Below are 14,503 nucleotides of genomic sequence, written 5' to 3'. Positions count from 1 at the left end.
TTTCCCTTCTCTCCTTTTTTGACTCCAGTTAGATATGTGTTGGATCTTCTTATTCTCTTCTTCATGTTCCTTAACCTCTTTCATATTCTCTACCTTTGTTTTTAAGCTGCCCCTTGTACTAATTCTCCATTAAGTTTTGTCTAATCTGCTTTTTATCTTGTCCATTGAGTTTCTAATATTAATTGTTATAATTATCATATAATTTTATTTCTAGAAGTCTAATTTCTTTACAAATTTTCTTGCCCATTAATTTAATCTCATATTTCTTAGTTATCCCATTGAATATCCTCTTTTATTTTTCTAAACATGTTAAGCATGCTTATTTTATATTCGATTCTAAAATTTTTAATATCTGAAGTATTTTGGGTTTGATTCAGCAGGGTGTTTTTGCTGTGGTTCCTGCTCATGGAGACTTGCTTTCTTGTATATTATTTCTTGTATATAATTGTGATTTATTTTTATTTTAGTTCATGGTTCTTGGAACATTTTTAGGGAAGCTTCTTTGAAACCTGACTTTAAAGTATGGGTTATATATGCATGTCACACATGAAAATTAACCCAGGAACTAGACATTGCCCCTTTATATACAATCTTGGCCAATAAATTCAATATTTTCATAAAGTTATTTTTTTTAAAAAGAAACAGTTTCTTCTAAACAATTATTTCTGGTTTCTGTTTAGTTTTGTGGCTGCTTGTCAGTGTGGAGTTGTTGGGATTAGGACTACGGCATAAAACCTATGAGAAGAAATTGGGAAGAGGGGTAAGTCATTAAAAGTTTTGATATAGAATTTTATATGATATACGGCCTACAGAGCACAGAAAGGAGTTCTGACTTTATTTTTCTTGCAGTGGAAGCCACCAGAATATTTCAAGCAGGAGCATGAAGAAATATGATATATATTAACTTGGCTGCTCTGTGAAGAATGGATTGTAGAGTAGAAGCAGGGAGATAAGTTATGAGGCTTTTTCAGTTGTCCAGGAGAGAGACCCTGGAAGTTTGGATGGGAGCCGTGGCCCTGGAGTTGGAGAGGAGTGGATAGACTTAGAATATATTTTGAAAGTAAAGCTGATAGGAGTTGCTGATGGATTAGATGACACTGAATGAGAAGGCAGAAAGAATCAAGGACGACTTCTATGTTTGGGCTTGAGCAACTGGATGGAGGGTGGTGGCATTTACTGACGTGGGAATAACAGGTTTTGGAGTGATGAGAGCCAGAGTTAATCATAGGTATGTAGTTACGTGAAAAGCTATAACTTGATGAATATAATCATGCCTCTCAAAGTCTGTCTTGATGGTTCTGTTCTCTTTATAGGACATTCAGTAAACTGAGTAATATTTCTTGCATAGAGATGCGATTCACACCTCACTGCTGTAGCACAATGAACTGTTTAGGTTAAGTGGTGGCCCTCCTATGCAAAGAGGTGGTACTTACCCTTCTCTCAGCTTGAACTTGTATGTTCCACTTTGAGTTGTTTTTTTCAGTTGTGGTGATAGAGTTGGTCTAATCTGGCCATACTCTTTCACAGGATCCCTGTTGTTGATCCGTTGGTATTAGTTTGAAATAGATGGTTAGTGTTGGGCACTGCATTCTCTGACTGGACCCGTGGGCTCAAAAGAGGACTCTTCAGAGGGTGCTGTGCTCCTGAACCTTGGCCTTGCCAGTGCAGTGGGGAGCAACACCATGTATAACGCAGAGTTGGCAGACCACTCTGTAAATATGGTAAAGGACTCTGTATATCCCTCTGTGGTCTCATTCTCTGATATAAGGGTAACCCCTTCCTGCATATGCTTGTTATCATATTCATGCATTTCTTTATATTGTTGTTACACATGGCACACCTCTATACAATATTGTATTTTTCCATGTTTTTAACTTTATCTAAATAACATCTGACATATATATTTTGCAACTTAATTTTTTATTTAAAATAATCCTGGTGAGATTCATCCATATGGAAATATGTAGCCCTAATTCATTTATTAGGGCTGTGTAGTATTCCATTTTATGTATGATCTTTTTTTATTCATTTTCCTATTTTTCCTATTGAAACAACAGCCAGCTTGTTTCTAATTTTTTGCTTTTATAAACAGTGCTTATCAGAAATATCACTTTCTAAACATTCTTCCTAACTTCCAAGCCTAAGCTAGAAATTCACAGATTATAAAATACCTACTAGCAAATATCTCCTTATTATTATGCATTAGCTGTGGGCAGATGCCTAAAAAATATCCTTTGCTGAAATATGAATTTTGGTGGCGAAGAGTGGATCACTGAAACTGCCATTGTTCATTCATCCTAAATTATCATTAAAACAATTCCTCAGGCACCAGCCACAGAGGTCTCTGCCGCCATCTGGCCTTTCAGGTTTGGCTTTGACAATGAAGGATGGTCTAATTTAGAAAGATCAGCTCAACTGCTCAGTCAAACAGGTAAGTCTTACTGAAATTATTTCCAGGTTTTGAGAAACTCCTACTGTTACGTTTATTATGAGCAAGATCATAAGTAACAGGAGGAGGGTTTGCTGGGTCACAAACTAATCTCTTAAAAGGGCTTTACTTTGTTGGGCGGCTACAGGAGGATTAAGCTTCTGCAACCACATCTGTGTTTGCTTGAGAGCAATGAATTCAGTTGATTCTGAACAAAGTCTCCTACTGGGTATCTGCAGGAGAATCTTGCCATGCCTTTGCTGTTGGAAATGCCTCTGCTAGTGGCTCCTGTCACTTGGGAACCCACTGTTGGGGACCAGAAAATTGTCAGATGAAAAGGCAGAATGGGTTGGAGTGATACTCATTTGCAAAGCAAATTGCTTTCTAGAGCCTGAGGGCCAATTTTATTTGTTTCCGTGCCCTGGGGTACTCATCTTTGGATGAAGCATCCTTTAAAATATGTGGGTGTTTTGTTCTTAGATCAACTACATGGAGAATGGAGCAAGAGATTTAAAGGGCTAAACTGTTCTAGTTATTCCTAATGATAAGCATGTCTCCTGAGAAATAGCTGAGGGTCTGTATGATTCTAATGCCATTAAGAAATTTCTCTGGCCCTTAGTCCTTTAGTCCTGATTACAGGCCTCGGGGCACATCTGACCAGGGTATCTGAATAAACTTACTTCTGTGTCAGTACAATGGAGATGTTTGCCCAGGAATAAAACACTACTGTATACTCTATTGTTTCTGAACATAAATTGGATATTTGAGAAAGGTATTAAGCTTATTTGAAATTTGGGGAATGATGTTAATATTTGAAAATTTAGAAGTTATGTTTTTATCCTTTCCTACATTTCCTCGAGGTGTCCCATGTTTTAATTACATTCAAAATATGGTAAAAAAATTTTACAGCTCAGATTTGAACCAGTTCACTTTAGTAACTCATTAGGAATTACTTTGGTTTTTGATTTATGAGTAAAGGCAAGGGATTAAAGAATCAAGTTTTGCTAATTGTTTTTACATTGCTATGGTTAATCACCATGTGCATTTTTTTTTTCTGAACAGGTGCAGATTTCATAACAATTTTGGAGAGCGATGCTTCTAAGCCCTATATTGGGAACAATGACCTGACCATGTGGTTAGGGGAGAAGCTGGGTTTCTATACCGACTTTGGTCCAAGCACAAGGGATCACACTTGGGGGTGAGTGTCCCTTCGGAATTAATCCCAAACATATCCCTGAAAGACTAGGCAGCATGGGCTTGGAGTGGAAAGTTGATATTGTTATACCTTAGTCCTGTGAATATGTCCCAGTGATGCTTCTTGGAGGATGAGGAGGTGCTGAAGATATGCATCTTCCATCCTGTTTTAATGGCTTCCCTTTTGCTGGATACTTTCAATTCTTCACTTTTATAAACCATTTAGTGTAGGAGCTGAGGTTACAGCACTAAACGTGTCTGTCCTGGATGCTGTCCTCATGGAGCTTAAACATTATAGTGTGAAGAGATGGAAAATAATCATGGACACACAGAAATAAATAATTTGAGACAATGGTTAAGTGCTGTGTAGAAAAGGAGAGCGGCTGGGTGGGCAGGGCAGCAGGGGATGCTGCTGTAGGTAGCGTGGTCAGGAAGGTCTCTCTGCCGACCTCATGATGGGGAGGACCCAGGACCCACTGTGGGAGGAGCCAGTGTAAACACTTGAGGCCAGGTCAGTCTTGGTGTGCCGGAGCACAGGGTTTGAGGGGCAACTGGTAAGAAAGGAGGTCAAAGGTGGGCCCCTGATCTTACAGGGTCCCATAAGCCATGCTAAGCACTGATTTAATTCAGTTTTTTAAAAAATAAATTTATTTATTTTTATTTATTTTTGGCTGTGTCAGGTCCTTGTTGCTGCGCACGGGCTTTTCTCTAATTGCGAAGAGCTGGGGCTACTCTTTGTTGTGGCGCGTGGGCTTCTCATTGCAGTGGCTTCTCTTGCTGTGGAGCACGGGCTCTAGGCACGTGGGCTTCAGTAGTTGTGGCTCACGGGCTCTAGTTGTGGCTCACAGGCTCTAGAGCGCAGGCTCAGTAGTTGTGGCGCACGGGCTTAGTTGCTCCGCGGCACATGGGATCTTCCCGGACCAGGGCTTGAACCCACGTCCCCTGCATTGGCAGGCAGATTCTTAACCACTGTGCCACCACGGAAGCCCTTTAATTCAGTTTTGATAGGAAACCACTGGAGGATTGTAAAGACGGGAGCAATCTGATCTGATTTACATTTTTGAAAGATCATTCCGGCTGTTCCTAGAAAAACAGATTGTCAGGGGGCAGGAGTGGGAGCAGGGAGACAGGTGATGAGGTAGAGTTATTAGCACAGGGGAGAAATGACAGTGGGAGGCGTGGAGATGGAGAGAAGGGGTCAAACTCAGGAACTATCTTGGAGCAGTGCTGACAGGGCTTCCTGATGGTTTAGATATCGGGGCTGGAAGTGACAAGGATAGCACCAGGGTGTTTTACCTGAGTCCCTGATAGGAGGTGATGCCCTTTAATGGGACAGGAATGACCAGGTGAGCATCAGGATTGTGCTAAACTGAAGATGCCCCTGGACGGTCAAGTGACGTCCATAGGTGCCTGTGTGCAGCCTGGAGGGCCGAGTGGGAGAGCACAGGCTGGGCCTGTGCATTCAGGGATCATCACTGTAGGCATGGTTCTGTCAGAGGAACTTCGGGAGGAGGCCAGACAGTGTGCGCAGCCTGAGGTCTGAGCTCTGATCATCCTTTCCATATGTAGTTCTTTGACTTAGAGTGAGGCGGAACGGGTTTTCCTATCTTTATCGGACCATTTGTAATTTCTAATTTTGTAAATTGTTGCACTGTGTCCTGGCTGGCAAGGTCGTACATTCTCAAATGTGTTGATTAATATTAGAATTGTTTATGCAGATAAGTTGCCAGAGTAACAGTGCTAGTAAAATGGAGTTTGTGTATCCTAATTCTGCCCTTTTTGTGTTTCCATAGCACTTATTATTATTTTTAATTAATTAATTAATTTATTTTTGCTGTGCTGGGTCTTCGTTTCTGTGCGAGGGCTTTCTCTAGTTGCGGCAAGCGGGGGCCACTCTTCATCGCGGTGCGTGGTCCTCTCACTATCACGGCCTCTCTTGTTGCGGAGCACGGGCTCCAGATGTGCAGGCTCCGTAATTGTGGCTCACGGGCCCAGTTGCTCCGCGGCATGTGGGATCCTTCCAGACCAGGGCTCGAACCCATGTCCCCTGCATTGGCAGGCAGACCCTCAACCACTGCGCCACCAGGGAAGCCCTCCATAGGACTTATTAAACAGAGTTGATAGTGTTGTGCTTGGTGACACAGTGAGACGTGCTGAATAGCCCAGATGCAATGAACAGTCCGGCAGACTGCCCCATACCTCTCTCCGCCACATTATTGCTCTCAGTGCCCCTCAGTGGGATGCTTGAAGTGTGCACATCCGTCTTGAACACATATTCTTAGTCCCGTTTGCATGATATGGTGGGACCAATAGTGAGGCACGTGTTTCTTTCCATTGGAATACAGGATTATGGTTTTGTCAAGATACTGGATTGTGAAATCAGAGCATCACCTTCTTCCGTCACCAGAGGGCGAGATTGCACCAGCCATCACTCTGACTGTTAACATTTCTGACAAACTGGTGGATTTTCTTGTGACCCACTTTGGGAATAACGAGTGGGTTTCTTTGGTCTTTCTCGAAGTACACAAATGCCAAGAAATATTATTAACACATTACTTTGACTTCCATGCATTGAACTTTCTTTCTTTCTTCTTTTTTTTTTTTTTCCAAAGTATTTTTCTCTGTGTTGCTGGTTTTAAAAATCAGGCATAGAGGGAGTTCCCTGGTGGCCTAGTGGTTAGAACTCTGGGCTTTCACTGCCGGGGCCCGGGTTCAATCCCCGGTCCAGGAACTGAGATCCCGCAAGCCGTGTGGCGTGCCCACCCCCGCCCCCCCAAAAAAAAAGATAAAGGAAAAGAAATCAGGCATAGAAACCTTTGAGATGCAGGCAGTCCTTAACGATGGTACAAGGCAGCATGATGGCCATGTTAGCCAGCAGTTACTGAGCAGGTGCTGTGCTAAGTGCATTATTGTATTTAATCTTCATTTTGTATAACGTTAGTACTATTATAGCTCCATTTTACAGATAAATAAACTAGACTGAAGGTTAGAAGACTTGTCCAACCTGGGTCACACAGCTAGGAATTAAGTAGACCCAACTCAGAGCCTGGAAGTGCTTGAAACCACATGGTAAACCAGACTACGGAAAGATGAAATTCCCTTTTCCTACAGGATTACTCCAGTTGGAGGTACTGTTGGGATTTGAGAGTACTAAATAACATTTCTTTTTCCCTCATGTTTTCAGTCAACTGAGAGGTAGGCAGAGGAATTTGGCAGGAAGATCAAAATATCTCTTTTGATTCTGATAAACGTATTTGGACAACATGGCTTAAGTGTGTCCACATGGACCTGCTAATACATTCCCCCAACAATACATGATGCTGGCTCCCCCGAAGCAGCTGACCTACCTGGCAGGGGCAGAGTCTGCCCTGTCAAACTCTCCCCTTAGTGGAGAAGATAACACAAGGAAACACCCTTTCTGCAAACCGGCAGGTTCCAGGGGGAGGAGTGAGGAAGCGTTTGAGACAAGCATGCCCAGTTTATGCTTACAAACTTAATTAATTACAAAAATCCTCCCAAGAAGTAAAGGGTGAGAGGGAGAGAGGCCAGAGATGATTTTCTGAGTCGGTTCCCCTCCAAGGAGACATGAAGAATGGGGAATGAATTTTATCCCCAAAGAATAACATTCACAACCAGTGACTTAGTACTGAATAAATCACGAATAATGCCAGCAATATGTTGTTAAAGCAAAGATAAAAGTATATAGTTTATACTTTACCATACTAAACATTCTCTAATAGTAATTGAAAACACAAATGCAAAGTGCTTAGCGTTATAAAATACAGCATATGGGCCCTGTCCACATTAATGATACAAGAGGCCACAGAGCTTTACAATGACATACAGAACATTAGAAAAACAACAAACAAAATACGGGTAGCAGACATATTCGTTTTGTTTAGGTGAAACTTACAGTATGACAGAACCCAACGTTGTTGTACTGTAAGTTTCACCTAAACAAAATGAGTATGTCTGCTACCCATATTTTCCTATTACTTCCCTTTTTCTCGCAGTATTACATGGATCTGTGAAAGCGTACTTGACTGTTTTCTGAAATAAGTCAGAGCATAAGGAATATAACCCAACCATTCAAATGTAATTAATGTGAACTGTTTGCTAATCAGACTCTTGCTGGTCTTCTTAGAAATGGGAAGGGTGTTTGGAGGACGGATGGTATAGACAGTCCACATCTCTGTAAAAAGATGTTTGAAGAAACGATTTCTGTTTCTCCCAGCAATTTTCAGGTTGCAAGTATAGGCATTCAGAAATCATTCTGCTGAGCTTAAATTGCACTTGAATTGGGTTTATCTTTTAAAAAATAGGCACTTTTGTGTTTAAAGGTTGCAAGGTCTCAACCTAAGAAACAGTTGAGTATACTCCATCCTGTTTTCCTTTGCTTTTTTTCCCCTGCTCCCTTTAACTCCCTCTGACCTCTAAAATGTGAAGAATAGATTTGTGAGGGAAGAGAAGACTAAAAGATAGCCCTCAAATTGTTTGGAAAAGAGGAGGGAAGGATTACCTTTCCTAACTTTCTGTTAACCACGTATTTAAAGCCCTGTAGCTAACAACATACCCTTTGCTTACTACCTTACTCACTTGATTTAATAATAATGATGACAACCACAGCAGTAATGATAATAGCTAGCACCTGTCCAGGAGATGTGACTGTAAGGGAAGGGAAGGGAAGCAGTGTAGTTTAATGGCCAAGAGCATGAAACTCCAGAACCCGGAATCAGACAATCTGGTTTGAATCCTAAATCAAGGTGTATCCTTCACCAAATTATTTAACTACCTTGAGCCTCAGTTTTCCCATCTGCAAATCAGGAGCGATAATCCTACTTATAGGATTCTTGAGGGAATTAAATAAGATATATTATCTCATGCAAAGTATGTGACTAGAGTAACTGCTCAATTAATGCTGGCCATTATTATTAAAGCAAATCAGACACCTCTAAGTGTGAAGCGCATTGGGTAGCTTTAAAAAAAAGTCATTCATCAAACACGAATCAAGCATCCATTGTGTCCCAAGCACAATGCCAGATGCAGCCTTTTCCCTTAGAGCCTTAGCTCTTGTCTCACTCTTTAGAAGCCCTGTCCACTCCCAACAAGTGACATGAGAAAGTTCATGCTTCAAATAATTTGTGAAGCCATCACTACATATTTTTGCTTGCCTTTGTCTTTATAATACTAGATAAAAAATTCTTACTCTGAAAAAATATTTAGTGATTTCATTTTCTAGTGATTATGGCATATAAACATGAAATCATATTAGGAATGAATTACAGAATGCTTATGCATGTTATTAGCTGACTCAGCGGGATTTCTAAAATTACTGATGACACAAATATCTCTTTACAACCAATAAACAGAAAATAGCAGCATTCCTTAGAAGTTACTTAGGTATACACCGTAACTAAAATTGGTATTATTTTAGGTAATTAACTGAGCCACCAGTTAATCACCGTGTTTGTTTCTTATAACATGCATAAATGTACAAAGAAGAAAGAGCACAGAACCTGTAGTCTGTAGTTACAGTTTTGGTTCTTTTGTAAGATAAACTCAGTGAGCTCCAGTTCCCTTGTCTCTGAAAATCAGATAAAATTATTTTTTCTAGCCCACATCATAAGGCTATTGGGCTGATCAAATATCAACAGATAAGAACATAAAACGTGTTCAGTCTCTCTCTTTCTCCCTGTCTCCTAATTCCTCCCCCTCCTTTCTTTATACCCATACATACATATAGGTTTTATTTTTATTATTATCACTGGATAAAATTTATCTCCTGAGAAAATGTAAAGCCAAATTCACAGATTATTTTCCCATAATATATTGCTAAAACCTATTTGAACGAGAGCTCTATCTGTGGTGCAGTGACTTTGGCATTCTCTAGATTGGATTTGAATCCCAGTTGTGTGTCAGAAGGAATAGAATTCACTGCAGACTTAATGAAGGGACTACTTACCATGATGTTTGAAGGGTCAGAGGAACAGATAAGAGATACTAAGGTACTCAGACACTAGTAGTGGTGGGGAACCAGTACCATCCTTAGGGCTGAAGGGACAGGTAGGGGAAACAGTGTTCCCAGAGCCCCGTTTGATCTGGAAGCAGAAGAGGGGCCACCAGGCGTGAGGAATGCAGGTCGAAGAAATACTCCAATTTCTCTCTCTTCCTACCTAAACCTCACTGGAAATTAGTAGACAAGGAAGCCCAGGAGGTGAAATCTGCAGAGACCAGCCTCCAGGGCATAGAGAAGGGCTGGGAATAGATCTAGGCAAAGATGTTTAGCGAATGGTCATCCTTTTCACTCTTCTGTTTCTTGAGACATCTTTTAATAGCGCTCAGCTGTCTATACGTAAGAATGGATAAGCTTAGTCCTGTCTTCTGGTCCTACCTCAATGAGGTTTCTCCAGTCTTCTCAGCTCTTGGTGATCTCCCTCTATCTTCTTTTGTCATTGATTTTTCTTAACAGTCATTTATTAGCTGTCTTACTCTGTAAGTGCCTGTGTTGGTCAGCTGCCTATTTGCTTTTGGATCCATTCCTGGTTCAGCTCCCTTCCAGCTACAGATTGCAGGAAACCACATTTCCCAGAGTCTGTTGCCTTCTGGCTTCTGGGTAGGTATAGCCAATGGGATGCACTAATGCAAGGCTGGAGGGCTGGAGGAGGGGAGGAGACAGAGTACTTCTCATTCTCTCTCTCTTCCTTCTCTGTTGTCTCTGGCAGCAGCTAAGTCTCTTCTGTGGCTCCAACTCCTCCTTCAATGGCCCTGGATCCTTCTGAGTAGCCTCCTCCATAGTACCATTTCCCACCAGTTAGGACTGGCTTGTGGACTCTGGGAATATCACCTCTTCAAGTTGTCCCTCTAGTGCTAGAGGTGGTAGAGGTTTCTCACTGCTACTAAACTCTAGTTGCTTCACTGATTCCTGTTTGGCTTCTTATCACCTAGTAGCCAATCCCTTATATTAAATTCACTTTGTTTGAAACACCTAGAGTGGTTTCAGTTTTTCTTGCTGGATCATGCAGATATGATGTCCCTATTTTTCCCCAGACAGACTGACTATAAACCCCTCAGAGTCTTGATGTACTTGCCTGATTGTCTCAGTTACACACTTATAGTGCTTAACATGATAAAAGCAGCACACTTAGCGAGTATTTGACCAGGAGAGCCAGGGAGTCTTTCAGAAACTGTTCAGTTGAAGGAGCTGAGTAGGTTAACAAACCTGGTGTGTTCTGTGAATGTTAGGATTCTCCCTCTTACTGGTACTCCTTGCTTTTATTTTTTTTTTTTTGAACTACTGATCTTTAGCTGTAATACTGATGACCAGGTCTTAGATTATTGTTATAATTTCTTCTGATGAAAAGTTGAGCAATTGCTGTTTTTAGATATTTATATCCACTCGACTCCAAATGATTTGTGGCGAAAGGTCATGTTCTTGGTCAAGTTTGTCAGCCTGCTCAGTTGAAGCCCTATAGCTGCCTTGCTCATTTGCATAACATTAATTCAGTGTGTCCCAGTAGGAATTATTCTGGGTTTGTGCAGTGTTTGAAGATATTCTTTGGGAACTTAGTTAGGTACCTAATATTTTTTAAAAATTGTTTTGCAAATACAGTAAAGAGGTATATTTTTGCATTTTTTCAGAGATGACCTCGATAGGAAACTTCAAGCTATTGCTGTTTCAAAACTACTGAAAAATAGCTCTGAGCAAGTGATATTTCTGGGATGTATCACTTCAGCACCTGGTTCCAGAGATTATCTACAGCTCATTGAACGTGGCAATGTGAAGGTAACACAATCTTAATAGGATTTCTGATTTCTTAAATAAAGTGTTTCTTTTTCATGTTTTGAAAAACCTAACCCAACATTGTAATATGTATCCTTATTATCTACTGCTGCATGGAAAACTACAAAAAAACATACTGGCTTTAAGTAGCATTCATCTCTTTGCTCATAAATCTGCAATTTGGACAGGACTTAGTGGGGATAGCTCATCTCTGCTCCACACAGCTAGGCGGCTCACCTGGGGACTGGAGGAGCCACTTTGCAGATGACACATAAGTGGCAAGTTGGTGGGGCTGTTGACTATCAAGCGCTTGGAAAGACAGGTGAGAGAGAGCGTTGTATGATGAGGGTATTCTGTATGTGACAGAAAACACAAAACGACAGTGGCTTAAATAAGAGAAGTATAGCTCTTTATGTAAAAGTCTGGGCAGGTGATTCACCACTAGTACGGCACTTTGTGGTATCGGGAGCGTGCTCCTTCTATCTTGTGGCTCCACATTACAAGGCTTCCACTCCCAAGTTTGCCTCATGGTCCAAGATGGCAGCATCCTTGTTCTAGTTAGCAAGAGGGAGGAAGGGATACAGAGGGGCCCAAGAGCATGTGCAACTCACCTCTAAGGCAAATTCCAGGAAACTGGCCTCTTCTACCTACGTTTCATTGACTGGAATTTAGTCATTGGCCATACCTCACTGTACGGGAAGTTGAGAGATGCAATATTTAATCTTGATACCCTTATACCTAGCTAAAAATCCTACAACTTTGGAAGAGGGGCAAGGCAGATATTAGGGAGATGAGTTAGTCTCTGCCCTAGTGGATAAGGCAGAAGTGGAGTCAAGATGGACTCCTAATTTTGGCTTTGGTCACAGGGTTTATGATGGTGACCCTTATTATTATAGAGAATACATAAGGAAAAAGAGTTTTGCAAAGAAGGTGAGTTCAGCTTTAGGCTGAGTTGAGGCATCTGTGGGATATTAGTGGAGCTGTCCATTAGGCAGCTGGACATATGGATCTGGAACTGAGAAAGGCTGTCAGGACTAGAGATACAGATTAAGGAGTTGCCACCATCTAGGTGATCATTATAACCATGGAAGGGGATGATATTGCTTATGGAGTTAGAGAATTGCAAGAGGAAGACCAAAGAAAACTCCTGATAGAGTCACATTTAGTGTGGCTATCGTGGGGGTGATGGGTGAGGGAAGAGGAGGGAGATTATCTCAGAAAAGAGATTAAGGAGAAGTCAGAAGAGTAAGAGGAAAATCTGGAGAGTGGAATCACAGGGGTTGCATTAGTTATTTATTAGTGCATCACTGTGTAAGCCACAAACCTTAGTGGCTTAAAAAGAACAATGGTCCAATATCCTCATGACTGTGTGGGTCTACTGAGTGGTTTTCTGTTCTTGCCTGCGTTCATTCGTGGAGTCAGCTGGTGGCTGTGGCTGGGGAGATCTGACATGTCCCCCACTCACTGGTCTGGGGCCTTGGTGCTGGTTGTTGGCTGGACCTCTCTCTCCATGTAGTCTCTCATCACTAGCCTACCTGGTGCCACATTTACCAGCTTTGTGACCTTGAGGCAAGTTATTTAACCTTTCTGGGCCTCAATGTCCACATCTATAAAGAGGGGATAGTAATACCTATTGTATCATAAGGTTGTTCTGAGGATGAAAATAAAGTAATGCCTGAAAAGCCCTAAGCCTTGAATGTAGGAGGCACTTAATAAGTGGTAGCTATGTATTTGTATTATGTACGTCGGTCTGTATGTATCAAATCACATTAGATAAATGTGTAAGTATATGGTCTATAAAGTATAGAAGACTACTATACAATATGATATTTGGCAAATTTAAGAAAAAATCGATTGTACCCTAATAGAATTTGTGTGTGTGTGTGTGTGTGTGTGTGTGTGTGTGTGTGTGTGTAAGAGGAATTTTATTTGATTTTTATTTAATACTCTGTTGGGTTCCACTGTCACAGTCAGAAGTTATGTCAAGATCGGCAGTGGACAGACACGGTAACACTCTTAGAGGAAAACATAGGCAGAACACTCTATGAAATAAATCACAGCAAGATCCTTTTTGACCCACCTCCTAGAGAAATGGAAATAAAAACAAAAATAAACAAATAGGACCTAATGCAGCTTCAAAGCTTTTGCACAGCAAAGGAAACCATAAACAAGATGAAAAGACAACCCTCAGAATGGGAGAAAATATTTGCAAACGGAGCAACTGACAAAGGATTAATCTCCAAAATATACAAACAGCTCATGCAGCTCAATATCAAAAAAAAACAACCCAATCCAAAAATGGGCAGAAGACCTAAATAGACATTTCTCCAACAAACACATGAAAAGATGCTCAACATCACGAATCATTAGCGAAATGCAAATCAAAAGTACAATGAGGTATCACCTCACACCAGTCAGAATGGCCATCATCAAATTTCTACAAAGAATAAATGCTGGAGAGGGTATGGAGAAAAGGGAACCCTCTTGCACTGTTGGTGGGAATGTAAATGGATACAGCCACTATGGAGAACAGTATGAAGGTTCCTCAGAAAACTAAAAATAGAACTACGATACGACCTAGCAATCCCACTACTGGGCATATACCCTGAGAAAACCATAATTCAAAAAGAGTCATGTACCATAATGTTCATTGCAGCTCTCTTCACAATAGCCAGGACATGGAAGCAACCTGAGTGTCCATTGACAGATGAATGGATAAAGAAGATGTGGCACATATATACAAAGGAGTATTACTCAGCCATAAAAGAAAGGAAATTGAGTTATTTGTAGTGAGGTGGATGGACCTAGAGTCTGTTATACAGAGTGAAGTAAGTCAGAAAGAGAAAAACAAATACCATATGCTAACACACATATATGGAATCTGAAAAAAAAAAAAGTTCTGATGAACCTAAGGGCAGGACAGGAATAAAGACGCAGATGTAGAGAATGGACTTGAGGACACGGGGAGGGGGAAGGGTAAGCTGGGACGAAGTGAGAGAGTGGCATGGACTTATACATACTACCAAGTGTAAAATAGATAGCTAGTGGGAAGCCGCCACACAGCACAGGGAGATCAGCTCCGTGCTTTGTGAACACCTGGA

The 14,503-nt window shown here is 41.2% G+C and overlaps 1 protein-coding gene across 1 annotated transcript in view; it reads left to right on the top strand.

Annotated features, from left to right (window-relative positions):
* Positions 1–14,503, top strand: part of CWH43 (cell wall biogenesis 43 C-terminal homolog) — a 48,017-nt gene that overhangs the window by 26,442 nt on the left and 7,072 nt on the right. Inside the window, 5 exon segments of the mRNA XM_007456092.1 lie at positions 681–760; positions 2,326–2,431; positions 3,491–3,626; positions 5,968–6,117; positions 11,261–11,405. Of these exon segments, the coding sequence (XP_007456154.1) occupies positions 681–760; positions 2,326–2,431; positions 3,491–3,626; positions 5,968–6,117; positions 11,261–11,405 (617 nt within the window).

The sequence above is a fragment of the Lipotes vexillifer genome, unplaced genomic scaffold (assembly GCF_000442215.2).
Source record: "Lipotes vexillifer unplaced genomic scaffold, Lipotes_vexillifer_v1.1 scaffold42, whole genome shotgun sequence".
NCBI lineage: Eukaryota > Metazoa > Chordata > Mammalia > Artiodactyla > Lipotidae > Lipotes > Lipotes vexillifer.
Note: the sequence above shows the minus strand (reverse complement) of the source record. Positions and strands in the feature narration are given on the sequence as shown.